General features: G+C 32.4%; 3 protein-coding genes across 11 annotated transcripts; 1 reads left to right on the forward strand and 2 right to left on the reverse strand.

The window, feature by feature from the left end:
* Positions 1–32: 32 nt before the first annotated feature.
* LOC108452610 (transcription factor bHLH35-like) lies at positions 33–1,470 on the reverse strand. 3 transcript variants are annotated; one of them, XM_017750410.2, is made up of 5 exons: positions 1,109–1,470; positions 848–1,016; positions 577–768; positions 328–498; positions 33–247 (listed from the first exon to the last, which is right to left on the reverse strand). In XM_017750410.2, the coding sequence occupies exons 1-5, from the start codon at positions 1,198–1,200 to the stop codon at positions 155–157; spliced, it is 717 nt and encodes a 238-aa protein (XP_017605899.1). In that variant the 5' UTR covers positions 1,201–1,470; the 3' UTR covers positions 33–154. The 3 variants fall into 3 exon arrangements, with proteins under 3 accessions (XP_017605899.1, XP_017605898.1, XP_052884112.1); XM_017750409.2 differs by having other exon boundaries at positions 848–1,019; positions 1,109–1,284; XM_053028152.1 differs by having other exon boundaries at positions 1,105–1,284.
* A 359-nt stretch (positions 1,471–1,829) lies between these two features.
* Positions 1,830–7,441, reverse strand: LOC108453204 (uncharacterized). Of its 6 annotated transcripts, none has more exons than XR_008283078.1 (4): positions 7,219–7,440; positions 3,660–5,392; positions 2,327–2,427; positions 1,830–2,200 (listed from the first exon to the last, which is right to left on the reverse strand). XR_008283078.1 is itself a non-coding variant. In XM_053028151.1 (4 exons), the coding sequence occupies exons 3-4, from the start codon at positions 5,372–5,374 to the stop codon at positions 2,421–2,423; spliced, it is 1,722 nt and encodes a 573-aa protein (XP_052884111.1). In that variant the 5' UTR covers positions 5,375–5,392; positions 6,629–6,731; positions 7,219–7,441; the 3' UTR covers positions 1,932–2,420. The 6 variants fall into 6 exon arrangements, 5 of the variants coding, with proteins under 5 accessions (XP_052884111.1, XP_017606664.1, XP_052884110.1 ...); XM_053028151.1 differs by adding an exon at positions 6,629–6,731 and having other exon boundaries at positions 1,932–2,427; positions 7,219–7,441; XM_017751175.2 differs by adding an exon at positions 6,773–6,919 and having other exon boundaries at positions 1,932–2,427; positions 7,219–7,441.
* A 4,324-nt stretch (positions 7,442–11,765) lies between these two features.
* LOC108453403 (galacturonokinase) lies at positions 11,766–23,013 on the forward strand. 2 transcript variants are annotated; one of them, XM_017751481.2, is made up of 14 exons: positions 11,766–12,034; positions 12,533–12,646; positions 12,745–12,816; positions 14,141–14,184; positions 14,910–15,063; positions 15,527–15,592; positions 17,545–17,624; positions 19,590–19,689; positions 20,010–20,185; positions 20,654–20,694; positions 20,793–20,821; positions 21,413–21,482; positions 21,603–21,692; positions 22,567–23,013. In XM_017751481.2, the coding sequence occupies exons 1-14, from the start codon at positions 12,002–12,004 to the stop codon at positions 22,809–22,811; spliced, it is 1,314 nt and encodes a 437-aa protein (XP_017606970.1). In that variant the 5' UTR covers positions 11,766–12,001; the 3' UTR covers positions 22,812–23,013. The 2 variants fall into 2 exon arrangements, with proteins under 2 accessions (XP_017606970.1, XP_017606971.1); XM_017751482.2 differs by lacking the exon at positions 21,603–21,692.
* Positions 23,014–24,094: the final 1,081 nt, after the last annotated feature.

Below are 24,094 nucleotides of genomic sequence, written 5' to 3' on the forward strand. Positions count from 1 at the left end.
AACCAACCAAAATGATAAAAAAGAAAATAAAGTTTCTTGAAATTAAATAATTAAAAACTCAAAACATAGTGGATCGATGTGAAGGCGTGTGCCAGCAGAAGCTGAAAACAATACATAAAAGCAGATAGCCAAGAGGGAGGAGATGTTGTTTTGATTAGATGGTGATAGGAGGAGTTTGTGGACCATTAAATGCTGCAATGGCAGTTTGGATCTGCATTTTTAACTCTTCTTTCTCCTTTTCATTAGCCTGCATGCATTTATCATTGTCTAAATTAATTAACCTAGGAGAAAACAAAGAATATTAAAGGAGAAGGATATATATGATACCCGAATAAACAGCGTGTTAAAGAGATTGGCAGAGACAACAGTGAGGTTGGCTGTAATAATCTTGAGGTTCAATGATTCAAAAAGTTGACAGAGTTTAAGCATGGTGTCTGCCCTTTTCGTGCATGTAATGCTGACCAGTAGTGTGTTGTCTCCCATGGGTGTCACGTTGAGCTGCAACATTTTAGAAGAAGAAATGAATACTAGTGGTAGATCCAATCTATGAAAGTGAGAGAGAGGGGTTAGGTATACTTGAAGAAGTTGGATAGGGGAATCGAAAACGTTGGTGTTCTTGGATGTTAGAAGCATTGGTAGGTCGTGGTTCTTTGGATTATTATTGTTGTTATTCTCCAACTCCATAATATCGGCCTGGAGTGTTGCCTCCTGTTCTTGGAGTTGCTGGATGTAGTCAATGGCATCTTTGATGATGGAAGCCTTGTCCATCTGCCCAGTTTCAATCAACCCAATATTTGTAATTAAAAAATGATGAAACAGGAAGAGCAGAGAGGAGGAGGAGGATGACCTTGGTAATATTAGGAACAAGAGCTCTGAGAGCAAAGAGGCGTTGGTTAAGCTTCTTTCTTCGGTTTCGCTCAGAAAGGATGTTGCTAGAGTTGGAGAGAGAGGCAGAAGCAGGTGCTCCATCCGGAGAACTTGAACAATCATTATCATACAATTCATCCATTGCCCAACTGCTTCATTTCAATTCGACACATACTAATTGCTAAGTAAGGATTAATAAACCAAAACCAAATTCAACTGAACATCAACATTACCTACCTACCTATATTCTTCGTTTTCAAACACATAGTTTGGCTCCCAGATATTTTGGTTGTACTCCTCACTAACATTCTCCATATTCTCCATCCAGAGCATGTATATACTTGACGGAAGAGATTTGTTTAGTTTGAGTTGAAGAGTTTAGAGTAGAAGAAGAAGAAGAAACGACCTTAAGACATTTATAGGAATGTATGGGGGTGGCATGTTTAACGTTTCTTTTGTGGGTCCAATCCATTAAGCTGCGGACGCGTACGAAGAAGCATCAGCCGTAATTTCCATTTCCATTGCTCCTTCCTACATTGTTTTAACTTCACCTCACTCTGCGCTCCCCTCGTGTCTCACATCCCTATTCCTATTGACCTTGATGTTTCCCAGAACTTCTTATAATAGTTTTCTATTTTTATTTTTAGTCATTCAATCATTCTGCCTAAAATACTTTTTTTTATTTGCCAAAATTTCACTTTTGAAAGTTATTTTATATTTGTGATAAAATATTATAATAAAAAACTTTTATATATAAAAAAATTAATTTGAAGTTATATATAAGAAATTTTATATCGGTTATTTTGATGAATTCATTTCATTTAGATACATATAAATGAAAGATAAATGGATAGAATTATTGCTTTGACTTTAAAGGTAATGCTCGTCCTAATTACGCGAATTCGTACGCTTAGTCCTAGTATGCCCAAAAAAAAATTTTAAAATTTAGTCCTGGACATCAATTTCAAGCTTGATTTTTCAGTTTGAATTGATTTAAAAATACAGATTTATAACAATACTTTATAAAAATTAGTCGTAGACCGAATTTTCAAAGTACGAACTACTTTAGCAAAAAACACAAGAATTGTGATTAGGGGTAAGAACGAACGAATGCAAATAGTACCACTTTTGACTATAAATTAAATTAGACCAAAATACATGTATTACGACGTACGACTATTCTAATATCATATAAATATATATTGGGACGTGGACATTGGTCGGTGGCCTTTCCCTCCCAAGGCTCATGCATTTCCACATCCTCTGGTCCACATTTGGGAAAAATGCATGCATCCATCACTTCAACACACATCTTTTATATGCAACTTCCCCCCTACATTCAAAATAGTGATTAGAGTATTATGGTTTCATTACTTTTTATGACTTAATGCACCTATTGTTGCACAGATAAGGGTTTTTTTTATAGGAAAAAAAAAAGTTGGCAGGCTAGTAAGTGTACATAATGTTCTACAAACAAACTTCAACCCTTGAGATACCCATTTCTAAACTTCATGACTTGGCTGCCTCCACCATATGAATGCTGCTAAACAAAATTAGTCCCTGCAAAACAAGTAGCACAAGTTAGGCTACATCTTAGTGCCATTTATCGAGTTCTAAATGGAATAGACTACTATAATTAAATGCAACTAACGCCGATGTGAACAATTAAATGCAACTACTATAACATAGGTAGCTATGCAAACAAATAAGATTTGGATAACATTCCCCAGTCTCTTTCCATGTCACTTCTCCTGCTTCCATCTGCTCTACTCTGGCAATTACGAAGTGGCTGAGGCGTTGCCTTAACTCTACCCAATCTACATCACTTCTTTCCTTCATTCTGAGGAATTGCCTTAATGGTTATCTAGTATCTACATCTCCTCTGAAATGAAGGTCCTGCTTCAAAACTCTTCCCCGTCCCCCCTGCCCCTACTTTAACCATTCATACTAAGGATTTAGAAATGCTAGTGTGACCCTTAGTGATCAATGATCTTCTTGCTAAAAAAAAATGTAGAGACAGATGGATTATATGATCAACCAAATTTAGAACCACTTTGTCCTATTCATCACATGGACTTATTATAAGATCATTTGTGATGGGATTAGCAAATAAGGAAGGGGCGACCTTAGCTCCCTTTTGCCAACAAGCCAAGGAATTTTCTAGGTGGATAACGGTTGATGGGGCTGTTTGAGTAGTAGAATAGATATGCAGGAGCTGCTGTGTTGTTTCTTAAAGCATGACTAGTATAAATAATGGCAGCAAGTCTCTCTTGGCAGAAGCTATTGGTCTAGGAAGGGCAGAGATTAGCAAGAGACTAGTGTCTTCTTCCTATCAAAGAGGAGTTGCTTTGCAGTATGCAATATCGTACAAAGGTATCATGTAAATATGTTGGTGTAACTAAGAACTATGTGGCTCATAATTTGGAAGCATTTCCCCCTGCAATGATCTAATCTAAAGACAGAAATACATAGGGGTGCACCACTTAAGAGAATAGGTTCAACATAATATCTTCATGGGATCTACACAGTTCAGGACTGTAATTGATTATTTGCACTACAATAATTCAACGTGATATGCGCCTCATAATGTGTCTAGATTTTATTGACTAATCCTGATAAAGAGTTTCTTCAGTAGAAAATTTTCTAACTGGTTCATGATATTTAAAAGAATGATCCTATTTCCCAAAAAGGAAAGGAAAAAAAAAATAAAGAGGAGGAAGCTGCAAACATAAATATATAGAACAAGAACAAAACTATCCAACTAAAACAGCCATCAACAAGAGGTTGCTCACCAGTACTTAATCAAGCCATCCCAGCCACAAGTAGCAACTTTACTTTGCTCCAGAGGATGCCACTCACACCCAATGCAAACTCCCTCATGGCACTTGAGAGTCCTAAAAACTTTGCAGCTCTTCCAGTCCCAGAACCAGCACTTACCCTCTCCATCTCCAGACATAACAAAGCGTCCATCTGGTGAAAAATTGACTTGGCAAGCATAGCCGGCCACAATGTGCCCAGCAAACCTTTTTTTCTTATTAAGCTGAAATCTTTCTCTGGTACTGTAAATAAGAATTTGGTTATCCAAACTTTGAGCTGCAAGCCAATTCGTGTTGGGGTGAAGCGAAATAGATGGCATAGAATGCATGTGAGGCTCACTAATATACTTGATAACAACAGGAATTCCAAATTCCCATACTCGAAGTGATTTGTCATCACTTGATGTAACGAATCTCCGGTTGTTATCCACAAATGTAATGGTATTCACTGCCCCCAAATGCTGATCATACTCTTGTGTAATTTGTCCAGTATTAATATCCCACTGGACAATCTTCTTATCACTCATACCTGCTAAAAGAATATTCTGCTTATCTTCATCAGGGTTAAGCTTAACTACATATGGAATCTTCCCAGTTGAGAAAGTAGAAATAACCTGCCCGGTTTCAGTATCCCAATACTTAATGTTCTTGTCATATCCAGCGGTCAAAAATTTAGTGCCATCATTACAAAATGAAATATCTCTTACTGCCTTAGAATGACCCATGTATGTCCTCATACACTTTCCTGAATTAAACACATCCCATATCTTCACTTTAGTATCCATCCCTGCAGAGAGAATTAAGTGCCCATATTTGGGGAAGAACCGAATAGCTGAGACACCTTTCGTGTGCCCACTCCAAGTGTGTACTAATCTCTTTGGTATATAACAATGATCATTCGTTGCTTTTGCATCCTTAGGAGGTGCAATCCAAGACCTTCCTTGGTAGTCTCTCTCCTCTTTGCCATGAAAGGTAGTCTTATCCACCACATGTTCGCCTTTCTCACCTTGATGGCCTTTCTCCTCTTTCTTCTTTGCATACTCCTCTGCATACTTCTTTTGCTCCTCTGTCAACTCTGTTTGCACCCCCTCTTTTTTACCTGCCCAAGGACTCCTTTTATTCTTCATCAACCACACATCAGTAGCTGGATTATCAATCTCTGTTGGATCAACCTCATCCTCATCCTTCTCCCTCTCAATTTTTCGCTTCTTTTGCTCATTTTGTGGGATGTTATAGACTGAAATGGCATCATTCTTCTGTAAAGCATCCAAATCACCAATATAGTTGCTTCCTGAAGGGTCGGCCGCATAACCATATTTGTGGAAGGTGTTGTATTGCTCATCAAAAACAAAAGAGTCAATGGAGGCATCCTCAACAAATCCCAGCTTGTGGTTGCGCATGCCCTGGGCAATTCCATCCTTGGCATATGGATGAGCTGGGCCATAGGTAGGAGCCCAGAGTTGGTCATAGGTTGGATTGAAGGCAACAACATGCTGGGTTGGATCAATGGGCCTTGATTGGGCTTGGCGTGCTTCTGCTGCAGTTAGGGCAAGCATTGTGTCATCAACCTTTGGTGCTGCAGATTTGGAGGGGATGAGCCGTGGGGGTGAAGAGTCTGCAGACGGAGTAGATGGCTGGTGACTTAGGTCTTCCTCATCACTATTATTTGCGTATATTTGGAGACTATCCATGGATGGCTTCTTGAAAGCCTGATACATTTAAACAGAAATATTAGTTAGGGTATTTGTCATTAAGATGTACTTCTAGATTATCGGAAAAGCAAAACTAGGAAATTATCCCATTTTTTATTTGAAAAGTGACCTGGAGATAGGATCAATACCAAAAATTTATGGGAAAAGGAAGAAGAAATAACATTACCACTGACATTAACTGTAGGGATACTAGTTACCAAAGGGTAATACAAGAAAAGAAAGGAAGAATCATAAGACTAGCTTGACCATTACATATTTCAAGATTGTTTTTTTCAAAGCTTTTTCAAAGAAATGGAGATGTTTAGAGGGGGGGTTTTAATATAATTCTAGATCATTGAAAAAGAACAAGTTCGTCCAAAAAAGGGAACAAAAAATTAAACTGGACATTCGCTGGATATGAGATCAATGAGATTTAACACAAAAAAATCAAAAGAAAAGCAGGAATTAAAAAAAAAAAATCACTGCTGACAAGGAAAGCAATATGTTCTTAACAGCTATATTGCTTGGACTCTACATTTTTCTTGAAGCACACCTGTTTGACACACACATACTGTCATACATATGAGTTTATGACTCCAAAGATCCTCTAAATACAGGAAAAAATTTAGAAAATCTAACCTATATCAGATACTCCCACTCAACACCGAGTAATATAGGTTAACACTAAGGAATAGAAGAAAATCTCGTGAAGTGGCTTGGGTCTTTTTCGGTCATGATAAAATGAAAAAGAATCAATAACACGTTTTGATTCCCCCCCCCCCTTTTAACCTACACTGACAAATAGACAACAAATAGAATAAAATATCAATTACATAGAAATCGTCACTCCTGAAAGCAACCAAGACAAAGAATATACAAAGAAAAGATTGATTAGTCATTAAAAAAAAAAGTAAAGAAAAAAAAGGTTTTAAATAAGAGATGACTAAGACTGCAAGATTTACCATTACCAGATTTTAAAGAAAGAAAATCAATAAACAAAAACGATATGTCAAATTACCCAAAAAAAAAAACGAATTTGAGGGGAAAAAAGTGAAGAATAAAACTACATCAATGCAATGACATTACACCTATGCATAAAAATAACTCTCAAAATAAGAGAACGATCTGGCAGGAGCATTGGGAAACAAAAGATCTATTTTATTAGGAATAGAAGTCAGTCTTATTTAGGACTTAATTTTTTAAACAAGTTAATGAGAAATTATCGTTTATTTGAAGCGGTAGAATGAACCATACAAGGTTAAAGCAGGTGCGAATCCTTCATGACATTGGAACCCAGAAGTGAAGACTGAGGAAATTGAACTGTGAAAACAAATTCTTTGTTCCAATTCTTCACTTCCTGCACTATTTCAGCCTAAATCAAATCCCTCTAAACCTTACCTTAAACCAAGTAAAAAACCATCAAATTTCAAGTCGGAAGCTCTATTAGTGTGGACCGGGAATCCGGGTTTCTTCTCCCTCATTCGAGATTGGATGCTTTCTAATTCCAATTAAAGATCTGAAACTACTAAACATAGAGCCAAATTTCTGAAACAAAGCAAATAATTAAACTGCAACAGCAGGTTCCAACATATTTTGAATTCAAATTTAAGAAGGGCATGATTCTGAATAATGAAACAACCCAAAAACTATCATAAATTCAAAAAAACCCAATTTACAATAAGCATAACTAAATCGAAAAAGAAACCAATTTACCGGAAAAATAAAAGCCAGGCGACAGAAGCAGGAAAACAAGCAAAGGGAAACCGTAAAACCGCCACATCTTTTATATATAAATATGAGTAAGGTATTAACCAAGAAAAGGAAGGGTAGCACCAGATGCTGACCTGCGTGGTTTTCCAAAGCTTCAATTTTGAGAAGCAGAGAGGCAGGAGGATGCAAATGGTATCGATTGGAAAGTTGAAAGAGGATCGAGAACCCGCCCGCCAAGATAATATTACGGCTTCCCCCCAAAGTTCTACGCATTAGTTAGTTTAGGGCAAACTATACTATTTCTAGACCTGCTCGTATTTTGATCACCTAACTAATTGATTGACCGATATTTAGCTTTGAGTTAATTAATTATTTTATTAATTGTAGAGTTTAATTTTAAAGATTAAAATATTCTTTGATTGATTATCTCATTGGTTTATATTATTTCATTAAATAAATTATAAAACAAAAACTTACTTCAATATGGTTTAATTGATTTGTACCAATTCACAGTTTAATTAATCCGATGCTCCTCTTCGAATTGACATTCTGATCAATCTAGTTCGATTAAAACATCCATAGTTCTAAGTCTCTATATTTTATATATTTAAAATTTAAACATTTTACTTTTATTTTTAAAATTTTATCTCTATTTTTTAATTTAAAATTTATTTTCAAATTATATTTAACTACATATTATTTTAATTAAACAATAACGTTATAAAAATCGAATTATGTTAAAATTTAAAGTGAAAAAAATGACTAAATCTCAATTTTAAGCATGTTAAAAATACCAAATAATGTTGCAAAATGAAACAGAAAAAGCATAATAGATGTACCACATGTCAGCCTAAGGTTTATAAATAAATAAATAAATTTAAAATTTTAGCATATTTTATAAAGATTAAAACTGAAATTATATCATTATTTTAAAATATCAAAGAAGGAGAGCTTTGTTTGTTTAAGGAAGAGGCATAGTTTGTACACTACTTTTAATATATGGTTATAGATTATAATTTTTTTAATTGGTATAGTTTATATATTTTATTAATTTAATTTTGATTTTAATAATTTTTATATTTATAATTTTTATTAATTTGATCTTACTCTTTTCGTACCTTCTATTATTATTTAAGTTTCTAATTAATTTGATGTCACGAGTTAATCGAGCACAAACTTAATTAGAGAAATTATGAAAATGCTCTTTCGTGATTAAAATAAATTATATTATTAAAGAGTATTTCAATCTTTTATTTTTAAAAAGCCCAATAAAAGATTTGTATGTAATTGAATTTGTACCCACGTTTTTTGCATTAAAAATATTAACTTTTATCACTAACAAAAATATTATTTTAATATATATTTATATTTTAATTATATTATACATAATTTATTATCTTCATCAATTGTATATATTATATTGATAATGTAATTTATTGAGTTGGAGTCACAAATTAACTCACCAATATCTCAAAATTGATGATAGCACCGTAATAAAAAATCGTAGTGCATTTAATATTTTGTATATGTATTTGCGTGTTTAAATTTAATTTTGCTCGTAATTTAATATTTTTCTTCATTTTAATGTCGTGTATATTTTCATAATTGGTTTGAAACTATAAATTTTATTATTTATTTTATATATAGGTTTTGAGTTGATAGAATTTTTAATTTGAATTATTGAATTAGATTAGGATAATGTGGATGATGATCCCAAAAAACAATGGTAATAGCGGCTTGAGAGCTTTCACCCAAAAATTATAATGTTGGTAGGAGCTAGACAAATTAGAAAATAAAGTGCATAAGGCGTTGAAAAATATTAAAGCAAAAAAAAAACACGCTCAGTTATTTTGGCATACTCCATGTTTTTTCTCAAAAAAAAGTTTAATATCACTCACTAATTTTTTACGTAATATAAATCGAGGAATTGGTATAAGAGCATACCATTATAACGGAAGTTAAATATTTAGTTTTTACTAATATTTAAAATCTTTTTAAATCTTGAAATAATATCTGATTATTTATTGTATTTTTAATAACTATTTATCATTTTGATTATTAAAAATAAAATTCAAAATGTCAGGTAAATAATCTCCACCCTTTTGACAGGTTAGGTGAACAAGCCTTTGGATTTATCATCATTCGCACAATCTTCTTTCCAATAATTACACAACCCACAAAAATAGAGAGAATAAACTAAATTAACTAATAGTAATTGGTTTGGAGATAGAGAATAGGACCAATTTGATAGAAACAGTAAATGTAGATAGCTAAATTTTTTCAGTTATTTAGAATTAGCATTAAATTGATAAAATGTGCAGGTGAAGAGGACTAAATGTGTTATATTAATTAAAAAAAGTCATGTCATATTTTTATTAATGATTGAACGAAGAATGACCAAAATAAAAATAAATGATAACATTGGTGACAAAGATGATAATTTTTTAGTTCTATGACCAAATAAAAACACACTAATAGCCGAATGACAAATCGTATAACCTAGCTTATATTAATAAAATAATAATACTGAAATATTTTAAACTATACAACATATCTAATTTTTAACTAATACTGAAAATTTACAGTATTAATATAAATTTTATATTAGTATTTTATATATTTTTTTATGTTTATTGAGACAATGATATTTTGATTACTTAAAAATATGATTTTAATTAAATTAATTAGGTAAAATACATATTTGGTGACCAACTTTCATAAAATTTCATTTGAGACATAGAAAAATAAAAATTTAATTTTAGGAATCGGCGTTAAAAACTATTTTTATTTGGGTTTCATTAATAACTCAATTTTGTATAAAAACTCAATTTTTTCTTTAAAAAAATAAAATTAATCTTAAAAAGGAAAACGAGTGACCAACATGAAAACTTATCAAAATTGGGTGACTAAAATGAATGTATAATGATAATGAATGAATGACTGATGACGAAAATGAAAATAATTTTTAGCGGTTATGCTTAAAATGAAATGGTTTTTAATAGTAGTGCCTGAAATGAAATTTTTTATCTCTTGATGTCCAAAACGAAAAGTTATGGAAGTTTGATGATTAATTGTACACTTTACCCAATTAATTATTAGAGCTCGTTACTTACCTTTACTCTTAAGGCCCCATTACTTAAAAGAACCATTCATAAAATATAGGTTTACAAGCTTGGAGCCTTTTGCCGGCGATTTGAGAGCCTTTTGACGATTGTCTTGCAGAGTTTCCCTTCCCACATGTGGCTCCAACTTGGAGCCTCCAAGCCCGGTGTTCCCCAACCTCTCTAGTTGCCGCATTCTCTATCTTCTTGCGCCGCCTTCACCATGGACCTTGCTAGAGCACGATTCTCATCGCACCAAATCTTGCGATTGGTGGCTATAGTCGTTTATCGATAGTGTAATCATTGGCGTCAGCTCTTATAGCACCTGTGTGATTTACAGAGCTTCTTTTATGGCTTGTTGTGGCATGATATCCCTTTGGAGGCATTACATGCCATTGAAAGGTGTATTTATATTTAGTGATGAATTTAAGCCTTCTTAAGCGATCATTTCTATCGACGATGATTAAAGTTGTAAATGAATTGAACTTGAATGAATAAATCTTTGTTCATGTTCGTTTGTATATTTTTAAGTTTGTTCATGTTTAGTCTATGTTTGTTAAGAATTTTAAATTTCTCTTTATGTTCGTTTATTTAAAATTACATGTGTTCCATGTTCGTTTATTTAATGTTCACGAGCATGTTTATTTAATTTAATCAAATATATTCACAAACATTACATGTTCGTTTATTTAATGTTTACGAACATGTTTATTTAACTTAATCAAATATATTCACAAACATTAAACGATCATGTTCGTGAACATATAATTAAACATGTTCACGATTCACGAACAATGTTAATAAATAATAAACAAACAAAAATAAATACATACACATATATTATTTAGATATAAAATAGTCAAATATAAATATTAATAATTATATTATAAATGAAAAAATACAAACCAATATAATTTTATTATTATATACTAATGGAACAATAAATTAGTTTTAAAGATAATTTTATTAATATATACTAATAGAATTTTTATAAGAAAATATCATTAATAAATAAATAAGCTTTTAAACGAGTTTATTCGTGAACATAAATAAATCGAACATAACTCTATTCGTATTTGTTCGCTTATTAAATAGATATAAAATTTCATTCGTATATATTTATTTAACTTAATAAAAAATATAAATAAACGTTATTCGAACAATTCAACTATGATAATTTGTAGCTAGGTTTCCTTCAAATTTGTTATAGTTGGACTTTGGCCCACTGTAAGCATTTGGACTTTTGTGTTGTATTTTTGGCTTTTGAAAGCTTTTTTTTTAGTTTTTTCCTATTGATTATTCAACTAGTAAAAAAGTAAATTAATTAGGTCTTAACAATTATTATTATTTTGAATATACTATTATTTTCTGACAGGTTATTTTTCAATCGACGTTTTACAAAATTTCAGTTATATTACTCGTAAATCATTTTAAAATAAAAAATTAATACAAAATAATTTAACATAAAAGTAATTGATTTATAAATCCAACTTAAACCCCATATTTTAATTAATAATTATATTTGAAGAAAAATAATTAATAAAATTTAAGAACACGTCATATTGTCAAACATTGAAGTCCATCGATACTGACGAGATAATTTCTCTTTAAGATTAAGCAATAAAGTAAAAGTTGTGAAGTAAACATTACCATGATTAGATGATGGTAGTAACATATCTAATAAAATGACGTTTTAACAGATTTCTCGGTTCATCGATAGCCCCTATTCGCAGTTCCTTTGTTCTTACTACTCTTTTCCGTTTATAAACACTATCCTCAAATTGAGAACGAAAGCTCAGAGGCAAAAATTGGGAGGATGGGTGCAATGTCTTGGCCTACTCAGGACGAGGTAACAATTCTTTTTTGATCCATACATCACTTTCAGTGCATTTTCTCTTTCTTTGGGTTAGCAATCTGGGTTTGATTGTTAACTTGTGATTCATTCACATTAATGAGAATTTATTAGTACCTTGTAATTTTCTTGCTTTCCAAAGGAAACGATAAGTAGTAGATTTGGTTGCCTCTGCACTTTTTATAAGTGAATCTGCTCTTTTTCCCTCCTTTTTTCGTACTTATATTTATTGTGGATGGGGAATGGGATTGGATTGCAGTCGGTGCATGTCCAGGGGTGGCAGGCGCCCCGGCCCTGAAATGGAAAATTTTTCATTTAGGCCCTTCAAAATTTATAAAAATAGTAAAGGTAAAATTACATTTTATCCCTAAAAAATAATAAAAATTTAATTTAACCTTTTAAAATTATAATGAAATTATATTTTTAATCTCGTAAAAATATACAATTTAATTTCGAAATTTTAACAAAATTTCCTGGCTGCACCCCTGATTGCAGTTACATGAAATCAGAAAGATAGTGTCTGAAATGGCAGGAAAAGGTAGAGAAGACGTTCGAGTTGTTGTATCTCCTTACAGGATTTGTCCATTGGGAGCTCATGTCGATCATCAGGTTACTATGTTGCACCTGTATTTGCATTGATCTCATCTACATTTTCATTTCTCTCTTCTTCTTCTTTTTTAACTACTCTTGGTTTCTAATGCTTGCAGGGTGGAATTATTTCTGCTATGACAATTAATAAGGGAATACTATTGGGATTTGTTCCTTCTGGTAGCACTGAGGTGAGCTTAAGATGGTATTTTCACCTTATGGGTTTTGTAGAACGAGGAGCTGGTTTCTGGAAGTTTTGCGTTCGCTTGTGCCTTGGATCTTAACTTTTTAACAAAAGTTCCTCATGGAAGATGCTATAATTAATATGAGTTCGTGCTGTTATTTGGTATTCATCTTTTAGAGTTCTTACTAATTCTTGCGAAGAAAGTATGTGAAATAAATAAAATTTTGTGTACATGAAACACCATGCAAGTTTATCGCTCTTCTTTTTCTTTCTCTTCATTGAAGAAGTTTATAAAAGACAGTGAACTTGATTTTTGACTCCATCATAGTTACCCTGTGAACTTTATTATGCTTTGAGGTTTACTCTTCCAAGGTTCTATCTTTATAAATATGAAACTCAATTGCTTGGACCTACCTTGAGCTTTAAAACCTTAAAGGATTTCCCATCTTAAAATGTGGAGTACTTCCACCCTCCAATAGTTCCATGTATATTTGAAGGGTAGGGGGTGGAATGAACCAGTTTACCTTGCAAACTAGGTGTAAGTTCTAAAAGAAGCAGATTTCCTGAGCTGTTGCCAAGTATCTTTTTCTTCTGAAGGAGATATTGACCTGTCAGGGCATTTCATGAAAAAGAACTAATAGGTTGCTTTTGAATAGAGTCTTCATCTACATTTTTCTCTTCAGCAGTTTTATGATACCATTTCGCTTGTGCAAAGGGCTTCATAACCTAGTAACCGGAATGTGGCTAGGCTGCTGGCTTTATCATTCATGTTGCAGCCAGACTGACTGCTGCATGGTGTCTACTTCATATCATACGAGCAAGATGTTGTCTCTCTGTTTATGTCTCCATTTCTTTCTTTTCTTTTCTTTTTTTCTCTCTCTTGATAAATAAACATGATATCGTCCTAGGACATAGGGGTAACTACTTAGGGTTAACTGCATCATTTTTCTGTTGTATCACAAATGAAGTTAAAGACCACTCTAGAGTGCAAAAGGTTATGAATTTGACTGATCAATTTAAAGTGGGAATCCAAGCTTCAAGAATTTCCACAAGGAAAGGCTAATTTTGCATTTCTAGTGCCTGACTCCAGTACCATAACTATCTACTTTGCAGAAAGAGACTCTCACTCATTCTCTCAATCACACACACATGCATACAAATGTATGCCAGCCTATCGGCTTGTTTCTTAAGGTTTGAAGGCTATAAAAGAAAACCAAGGATCGCAATTCAAAAATCACAACAGAACGTGAAAAAATGTCTTTTTCTTATTCTGTTATTGCATTTCTATCGTTTTATCTTTGACCGAATGAATTTCGGAATCCTTGATGTAGGTTGCATTACGCTCAGGTCAATTTAAAGGAGAAGTTAGGTTCAGGTACGAGAACTCCTTTTGTGCACTGGTCTTCCATAAAGTCCTTTAGTCCTTTTTTCTTAAAATTTTTTAAGTTAGTCTTTTATATTTCCAATTCTGATAAGGATTTTTTGGTTATTTTCATTTATGTTCAGCATTTTATGTTTTCTTGTTTATGCAGCCATAGAATTGTAATTATTGATAGTGCAGGAAATTGTACTTGTTTATACAGCTGTGTTGCTAGCTTTTCTTTATGAGGATTAATTATGAAATAGACCATTTTATTAGATTTTAAAAAATGGGCATGAACTGTATTTATGATTAGATATAACATGTGTCATAGCCAAATACATTCCAATTTGAGTTGCTTAAAAGTATCACAAATCATTGAGTTTACTTTCTTTCTACGTCCTGCTCTCAACCTCCACTTACCTATTGTTACGGTAATCAACTACCCTGAAATGTCCGTTAGTGGTAGGGTTTCTTCAATTATTATAGAAAGGAGAACCAAGTACATTGGAAATTCTGTGGCTGCTGTTAAAGATGAATCTATACTTTGTGTAATCCAGTTAGTTTGCTATATATACTTGTACAACCCTCTTAGTCCAAGAGCATTTGCTTATACTTTGCTTATCTGTCTGCTTCAGAGAGGATTAATTACCGTCATAAATCACATTTTTTTTTCTACATGATTTTACATTCTAGTATGCCATTTTTAACTTGAATCTTTTGGCCTCATGGTATTATAGAGTTAATGAAAACCATAAATCAAGACAGACCATTAGCAAGGGTGAAGAGATTAACGCAGATAAATCTTCTCCGTCACCAGATGAATTTGAATGGGGTATTTATGCTAGAGGAGCCTTGTATGCATTACAAAGTAGAGGGAACCATCTTGCTCAGGTAAGAGTTATTTTCCTGTACTTCCATAGAAAAAAAAAAGATGTAAACTGTTTATATCCTCGGAGAAAAAAAAAACTTGAAATCATTGGTCTAAAATAAGCTGTAAGACACTTTCTAAACCCTGTAATGAAGATAATGACAGGAAACCTGTTTTACAGCCTAGAAAAATATGCAAAATCTGTTAATAAAAGATAGTTACAGCCAAGTGTCTAATATCTTTCTTTATAAACAAGCTTCCTTTTCAAGTTTATGCCTCCTGTGAGATTGATAAAAAAAAAGTTATTATTTGTACCGAGTATTAACCTCCAGTATCATATTCCTGATTTGATGGCTATGTTTGTCAAGTTGCTGAGAATGACAGTGACATATTACTAACTGTGAAAGCACAAATTTTCCATTAGTTTGTTTTCACGTTCTTTTTTTCTTTTTGAAAATACTAACTTTTAAATACTCATATTTGCAGGGAATCATTGGCTACATTTGCGGATCTGAGGGTCTGGACAGTTCAGGCCTTAGCTCTTCAGCTGCTGTACGTTTATGTTTTTGGTTCTGTTTGTTACAACATATATATAGTTAGGGTGATACTCAGTGGTAGAGGAAAGGAAAGAAAAGCTCATGCAATCACTTTTGAGATAAATCAGCTCAGTGCTCTAACCAAATCCATCCTAGAGTAAAATTTCTCATAACATGCTTTTTTATGAATCATTTGGAAATAATGGAGCACTTTGTGGAACAAATTGGAACAACAGGTAACGATAAAAATTATGTTCCCCGTTAGTACTAGTGAATAAAGAGAAACAACTAAGTTCATTGTGTCCTAGAATAAGGAAACAGAAAGCTAAAAGTGCCCTCTCTATACTATAAAATGGACATTACTCAATAAAATCCCAATTCTTGGCTTGTTTGAGTAATTAGAAGCTAAACAGAAATTCTTTTTCACCTTCAATGGCTGGAATAATCAATCCTTTTTTTGACCTGAAAATAAGTAACCCTTATTGACACAGACAGAATTAAACCTCAAAAACTAACCTATGTTTTGTAGAACTTCGCTAGTTTGAAGCATTTGTACTTAACTCCATAGATTTAGTCACTGTTAAGTTGAATAAGTACCACATCTCTCTTCTCATTATTTCTGCCTTCTCTCTTCTTTCTTCATTGAATAATGGGACTGATGTTTATGAAATCAAAGTTAGATGGGTAAGGCTTATTTTATTTAAGGCAATTTAAGTAGAACATTATTTTATACAGATAATGCAACTTAGTAGAGCTGAGTGAGGGTGTAAGTAGTCTATTAGGCCAATAAAGATGAAGCATTAGATAGCACTGTAAAATACGTTAAAGCAGGTCTTAGGGGACTGCATAAATGGGGTTTAAGAAAATATGAGTTTAAAATTTCCGAGAGTTCTGAATTTAAACAAATTTTACAAAAGAATTAATAAGTTCTTACTTGGTGATCACTTACACTAAGATCCTATTTCTCTCATAATATCTTCCCCCACTGTGAAAATCCTACTCTTCACCTCCAAAATAAATAAGTGAAATTGGCTTTGGTTTTTGCAGAGCAATGAGGCATAATTTAACAAAGAGATGCCTTAGTATAAAGATTATATATTATTTATTATAGGTACCATTCCTTGAGGACAGAAAGTTATACTGAGGAACTTTAACTCTGAAAAAATTCTTCCATTCATGTAGAACATATATGTAACGGTAGCAAGATGGAGAAAACTCAAAAAGATAAAAGGACGGAACACGTGAATCACCCAGAAATGATCACATTTACCATTCTGAAAATAGAAATAGATACAGGTTGTCATTTCTTTCTGCCATTTCAAAGTTACAAAAATTGCTGACATATTAATTATAGAGAAAAATCAGTGTTCCAATAGATGTCTCTATCTTGTGAAGCATTAGTGAAGATGGAACGGAGGAGATCCAAAATTAGCAGTGAAGGATAGTATGTTCTAATAAGGAGGAAATTGAGTGAAGCTGTACGGCCTCAATGTTGGGAAGATGTAAATCAACATTTCATTAGAGAATAGTTATCCTCAGGCAGAAAGAGTTGATCTGATTTAGGCATTCACTTTTTTTTTTGTTTTCTTACAAAGAAATTCTGCACATACCATCAATTCAATAATATTTGCTGGTTTGGTGTGCGTACCATTATATCAAACTATCAAAGTGAAAATCAAGAAACCTAGTACCTTAAATTGTCGAAAACTTTCATTTGGAGATGTTTAAGAAGAAAACCTAGACAATAAATAGGCTGAGGAAGTGTTTTCTTAAATGTTTCTTAGGAATTGATCTGGACTATTTATAGATATAGTTAAGTACGCATTTTTCTTGAAAACTTGGGGATTAAAATGAATTGCAATTTTGTCAGTAATTATCTTGTTTTAAAGACCAATTTCAGGTATCTTATTAGTAAATTTCTTCTCTGCATTCCATGTTAAAAGATGTAGTGAAGTTATCTTTTGACAGGTTGGCATAGCTTACCTGCTGGCTTTGGAAACTGCAAATGGTTTAACTGTATCTCCCACAGAAAATATTGAATATGACAGGTATTTTCATCACTGTTGGATTACTTTAAATCTTTCTGCAGTCTTATTTAGTAGTAACACCATCAAAATTAATCAAAACTGGGTTTTGTCCAGATCTTAATCTTAGTAAGTTATCTTTTAAGGCAAATTAAGCGTTCAGTGCCATTGAGTATGCTGCAGGACCTAATTTATAAAAAATAATTATGTAGAATAAATAGGGCAAAGAGATAGAGAATAGAATTGAAAGAGAAAAACTAGGGATAGATATGAGAAGTTAGGGAGAAACAGATAAAATGGATAGGAATACAGGTACTAGGAGTACAAGATCAGAGAGAAACAGAAGGGGAAATCTTAATACCCCATATCTTTAAATATGCACATGAGCATATGGTTTGATGGTAGGTGGTGCACTTAGCACCTTGCTCAGACTTGGGTTTGAATCACTTTCCCCGGAGATCTAAAAAAAAACCCTCAAACTATTAATGGTTCATCATTCAAAAGCTACCAGAAACAGAACTAACATCGGTACCTATAAACTAATGGAAACAAGAAATGGTAAATATAGCCCTAATGCCCTAATACTTGGAAAATAAGCAAATTAATAATTGAAATAGAATAGCATAGATAATCTAAAATCCTAATTCTATAAAAGAAAAAAGTTTAAACTGTTAAGTTTAGCAGAATAAGAATTGAAATTTTAATTGCAAACAACTAATTTGCTGTTGCATCATTTTGTTTTCTATCCTACTTTTGCGTGAAATCTAGCATTAATTTGCAGTATAGAAGGAAAATCAAGGGATATGATAATGTGGATTGTGTCTTGCATGAGATAGGAGAGCACCCAAAGTGATCCTATAATATTAGGTTTACATTGGAAATGGACTACTACTGAAAACATGAAAGAGGTTATCTTAAAGAATTTTCATTCTTTTGTCCACTGGTTGACACAGCTCACCCATAATCCCTAGACTCAAATCTAAAATTGTTTTGAACGAAGAAGAGAGCGGAAATGTTTTAAAGGTAGGGGGAGGGGCATTACTAATTAGAGTTGGCTGTTGATTTTGAAACTGGAACTGGAACTGGTTTGAGGGTGGAAGATGAGATGCGGGTTTGTTTAAATCAAGGAGGTTTCGGGAAACATAGATGTAAGACTTTCTGGAGAAGGTTACTAATTTCTTGGTGGATGCCCTCGAGAGGATGTATAGAGCTTGGAGAATAATGGTAAATACTGTGCTTGTTGTTGCAATTATATTAAATATTGTACCCTTTGTTGCGAAATTGTTGTCTTTTGAATTAAGGAACTATACTAAATGCGGTCACATAACTTATGGAGGACAGTTATACTTTTTGCTTTCATTAATGAATAGCTTTCTTGTCTTTATCTGCCCTTATCAAATAAGATTTTATTAGTTAAGGGATGTTTTCTGGATCAGCCTTCATTTGATGCTGTAAACAATTTTCTTATGTAATTCTAATATAGAATGTATCTTGTTTTAATAGTTCTAATGCATGGCGATAAGGACTCATTAGCATTTTTATTTAGTTGTTTGGATTTGCAGGGGAAAAATGAATTGCAAGTTTATTTGACTTTCTCAGTAACTTACCTTGTTTGCCCTAAAAAGTTGTGGTATTTAATACAACAAAAGTTAATATTAAATATCCATATACTTTTAGCTACAGTTTTTGAACATGCAAAAAATGCATCGATAATAATGAAATAAGATAGATGAATAGATAATATGGATTATTGCTTGCAACTTCCTTTCTTTTTTTCTTTTTTTTTTTTTTGGAAATATGCAACTTCCTTTCTTGGTTGTCTTTAGTTGGCAATGAAGTTTGCTTTATTTATATTGCAATGTTAATTACTCTTTTATCTCAAACCTACTTCATTGCTCAGAGAGTGCACATTCTTCTTAGTGATATATGATTGCCTTTTTAGCATTACATGTCAAGCCTTTTCTACATCTGACATGATGGCACATGTAGGGTGATTGAAAATGAGTATTTAGGTCTGAGAAATGGCATACTGGATCAATCAGCCATACTGCTTTCAAGCCATGGTTGTCTAACTTACATGAACTGCAAAGTAAGTCAAACTTTTTGTAGTAATTTCAGGAATAACATATCCTTCTTTGTTTTGAAGTGTTCTATTTTTGTTAGCTTGGCACTGCTTATGCTTAATTTAGTCTTCATACAATTGCCATTATTTGGTTATCAAGCAGATTTATGATTGTTTTCTACTGACGCATTTATGATTGTTTTCTATTTTTATTGATTTATGTAATCCCTTTTCCTTAAATGTAATGTTGATCCAATTATGAAAAATTTTCCTTTTAATTATTTTGTAAAACAAAATCTCAATTTATTTGAACTTCTTTGAGTTATATGGCCTCTCGTTTCACGTAGACTACTGAGCACAAGCTTATACGCCCTCCAAAGTTTCTGGAGGATCAAGAAGCTGAACCACAGAAAGGCTACAAAATATTACTGGCATTTTCAGGACTTAGGCAAGCTTTGACCAACAATCCTGGATACAATTCTCGAGTTGCTGAATGTCAAGAAGCCGCCAAAGTTCTTCTGAAGTATGATCTCGTTCCTGTTAATTGAGAACACTGGACAATTGTCACTTGTTATTTTGATTTTCTGATTGCAGATATCATCACTGATCCTCTTATATTGCGGGACCATTATATATTCATGTTAATGCAATACATCCGCCTTTTTATTATTCTGATTAGGGGAGTTAAAAGCTTATATATATTCTATATGCCTTTCAAAAGTCCAACTATAGAGTGTGTACAGATGTTCAATGCATGGCATTATCCTCCATTTTCTTACTATATGAATCAACATCTTTTGTTGTATTGTTCTGATTTCGCATATACCTTGCAATGAGATACTGCAAACTCTTTATAACACTTCCAATAAACTGCAACACTTTGTCATGTTTTTTACTGTTTGTTAGAAGTTTGTCTTGGTTTATTGTGATTCACCTTTTTCTTTTTCTGTTATATTTTCAGTAAACTGAATTCTCTATTTCTGTTTTGTAGTGCTTCTGGAAATAAAGAAGTGGAGCCCTTCCTCTGCAATGGCTAGTACTTGAGCTAATTATCTCAATGAATTTGAACTTCCTTTTCAATTTATTTTTGTAATTGCACTTAATTCCTTTTCTACCCTCTTTCTTAACAGTTAAACCAGAAGTTTACGAAGCGCACAAGGTATAAACATCAATACAGACTCTGATTTTAGAAGCTGAGAGTTTTGCAGCATTTCTTCTTATCAGTTAAACCGTTATGTTTTGTATGAATTTTATATGATTACCTGTTCTACTAGAAGAGTAAACATTTAAGTTAAATAATTCAGTTTGCTAAATAAGATTTATAAATTCTCACTATTAAAAAGTTAGAAGTGTAGCTTGCATGCATTCATGAGTATGCCACTAGCAAAAGCTCCTTGAATATGAAAATTACATAAAGTAGAAGCTTATTAACTTTGATTGCAAGCAAAATGAACCTAATGGTTCTGTACCTATGAAATAATAAACCTAGCTTAAACAACTTCATATAACATACTTGCCCTTATGCCTTAAAACTCTTTGGATTACATAAGAAAGGAAAAGAAACAGCAATCTTCCATGTCTCAGATGTAAGATCTCTACCAAACCCAACACCATTCCACCTAAGCTAAGCAAAGAACGCAGTAGATAGTATATGTTTGATGCATATAACCTGTGCAACTAGTTGTCAACTTAACATTCTAAGTTTTTCTCATAAGTTTATTTCTTTATCAGATCGCCTTCTATTTTGCAGTTCAAACTGGAACCAAATCTAGCCAAAAGAGCAGAGCATTACTTTTCAGAGAATATGCGGGTTAGAAAAGGTACAACTGTGTTATTACAATTCCATAAATTTATCTGGCCAACATAATGATCTTATGTAGATAACCATGTTGTTCAATGGCTTATCAACTAATAGGGGAGCTGTATAATGGTTATTCCAGGATTAGAGGCTTGGGCCTCAGGAGATCTGAGAGCCTTTGGAGAGCTAATGACAGCTTCTGGTCTAAGTTCTATTAAAAACTATGAATGTGGTACGACCTACATTTTCTGTTTCTTAGTTGCACTGCTATGCCTCTAATTCCAAAAAGACCAAGACGCAACAAAAACAATAAATATTGATACTCTAATTTCCAATTGTAGCTTATTTTAGGGGTTGTAGTAATTGTAATACCTTGAATAACTTTTATTCTCTCATTCTCTTAGTTTTGATTTCATTCATAATGTGCTTGATGGTGATTATATGCACCCATTAGTTTAATATCTTGGTGTTCTAATACTTGCTAAGCTTAGTAAGGTACTGGTTCTAGAGGACATAACAAATTTCTAACTTCGATGATTGTCATGTGTAGAGAATTGATCTACTGGAATTAATTATGTCATGTAAATACTACTTCTACAGTTCCTATTTATACACAGTTTTTACCTTATCAAACTAGGGAAACTTATAAGTAACTAGCATCCTAAAAAATTAAGATTCCTATCGGATATATACACTATCATCTTATATACAGTTCACCAACTGCATTGGACCTTCCCGTCTTATCACCAAATCACCAAAAATTATTTTCAACCGAAGTAATTCACATATTCTAAGTGCCATTGACCTGAATTCTGACTCTGGACTTGACCTTGACCTTGCCATTACATTTTACTTTTTACCCCTCAAAGTCTCTAGATTTCCACCTCAGAATGTACAATAGCCTAAAGTTGACCTTTTTTCAAGTAACGATCTAGTAGATCTAGATCAGTATAAGCTTCTAAAGCCATGCTTCCTCTTTTCTTGAACAAGATTCCTTTTCCAGGACTACCACGTAAAAAAGTTTGAGTTAGTGACTGCTAGACTGCATTATGAATAATTGATTTGGTTTGAAAATTCTGATAAAATGAGTGAAATGTGATGTGAAGGGTGTGAGCCACTATTTCAACTATACGAGGTCCTATTGAGGGCACCAGGCGTATTTGGAGCTCGGTTCAGTGGAGCTGGATTCAGAGGCTGCTGTGTTGCATTGGTAGATGCAGCTCGTGCAACGGAAGCAGCAAAATTTGTGAGGGTAGAATATCCAAAGCTTCAGCCAGTGTTTGCTAGCCAATTGAGCCATGGCACTGCTGTTTTGATTTGTGAAGCTGGTGACGGCGCCCGTATTTTCTGATTTTTTTTAACTTTCCTTCTTTTCTAATTTGATTCATTTCTTCCTTTCTACTCTGACTTTGTGTTTGCAGTATCTATAAACTGAATTTCAGAAACATATTATTATCATTATTATTGTTCACTATTATCAACAACAATACTATCAGTCTCTCTGCAATATTTTTTCTCCATTGGGAATAGTAGAGTATATAAATTCTATAAAATGTTGTGTATCATTATTTTAATTTTATACTAATATAAATAAATTGTTAGGATTGACCCGATTAAACAACGAACAAGAAAAATAGCGGAAAAATTTGAGAAATTAAATATATAAATTTAACGTGGAAAAATTTCTCCAAAGACGATAAAAAAACTATGGGCAAATATAATTTTACTATAATGGCAAAAGAACGAAGAGTACAAAAGATGGAGATAAAAACTAAATCTTAAAAACCTGAAAACAAAGAACCCTCAAAACTCTAAATGTGTTATGAGTTCTAATTTCTAATGGGTGTGTAGTCTAAGATTGTAAAAGAACCTATTTATAGGTTAAATTCATAAGTCAAATAATAATAATAAAATAATCTAAACTAATCAGTGTTTGATTGAAACAAGTAAACAGAGTTTAACTGAAATATTATTTCTCAAATTTGACTGAAAATAGGAGTCATATTTAACATAAACCTCTCCTAGTATGCATATATATATAATATACACATAGTTAATTCACTTACAAACTGTCTGCGTATTAGAGATAAAATAATATTTAGTTTTGAAATTTGATTTTTGAAATTTTTTTATCTATGCTAGTCCTCGAACTTAATTTTATCAAGTAAGTTTGTTTTTTTTTTTTTGTTTTTTTTACGGTGTTAAGACGTGATGATGTGGTATAGATTTAAAAAAATTGAAAAACCTAAAATGTATATGAAAATTTGTAAATATTAATAGGAAATTCCAAAAAATTATAAAAACAGTGAAAAAACACAACAAATTATTGGAAATTTAAAAAGATATAAAATCTTTAAAATTTATAAAATCCTAAAATATTCTATGAAAAACTGGGATTTTTAAAATTATTTTTAAAACTAGGATAAAAAATTAAATTTTAGATTGAAATTAAAAAAATTTAAGAATATTAAATGTTTAGTTTTTATGCCACCCCATCAAAATTTAAGAATATTAAAAAACAGAAAGAACTCTATTAAGCTTTTCTTTGGTTGAAATTTCTGTATTAGGGTCTTCATATAAACTTTGAAGACATTTTTTTTATATAATCACATGTTAATATTACGATTTAAAAAT

The sequence above is a fragment of the Gossypium arboreum genome, chromosome 5 (assembly GCF_025698485.1).
Source record: "Gossypium arboreum isolate Shixiya-1 chromosome 5, ASM2569848v2, whole genome shotgun sequence".
Taxonomy (NCBI): domain Eukaryota; kingdom Viridiplantae; phylum Streptophyta; class Magnoliopsida; order Malvales; family Malvaceae; genus Gossypium; species Gossypium arboreum.

What these genes read in the sequence shown, in the direction of transcription:
- LOC108453403 (XM_017751481.2), top strand. Translation starts at nt 12,002, where the DNA reads ATGGGTGCAATGTCTTGGCCTACTCAGGACGAG. An exon ending in AAAGGAGAAGTTAGGTTCAG is followed by an intron (nt 14,185 to 14,909) that starts GTACGAGAACTC and finishes ATGGTATTATAG; the next exon opens with AGTTAATGAAAACCATAAAT. An exon ending in TAACTTACATGAACTGCAAA is followed by an intron (nt 19,690 to 20,009) that starts GTAAGTCAAACT and finishes CGTTTCACGTAG; the next exon opens with ACTACTGAGCACAAGCTTAT.
- LOC108453204 (XM_053028151.1), bottom strand. Translation starts at nt 5,374, where the DNA reads ATGGATAGTCTCCAAATATACGCAAATAATAGTGATGAGGAAGACCTA.
- LOC108452610 (XM_017750409.2), bottom strand. Translation starts at nt 1,200, where the DNA reads ATGCTCTGGATGGAGAATATGGAGAATGTTAGTGAGGAGTACAACCAA. An exon ending in TTGTTCCTAATATTACCAAG is followed by an intron (nt 769 to 847) that starts GTCATCCTCCTC and finishes GAAACTGGGCAG; the next exon opens with ATGGACAAGGCTTCCATCAT. An exon ending in TTAACACGCTGTTTATTCGG is followed by an intron (nt 248 to 327) that starts GTATCATATATA and finishes AAATGCATGCAG; the next exon opens with GCTAATGAAAAGGAGAAAGA.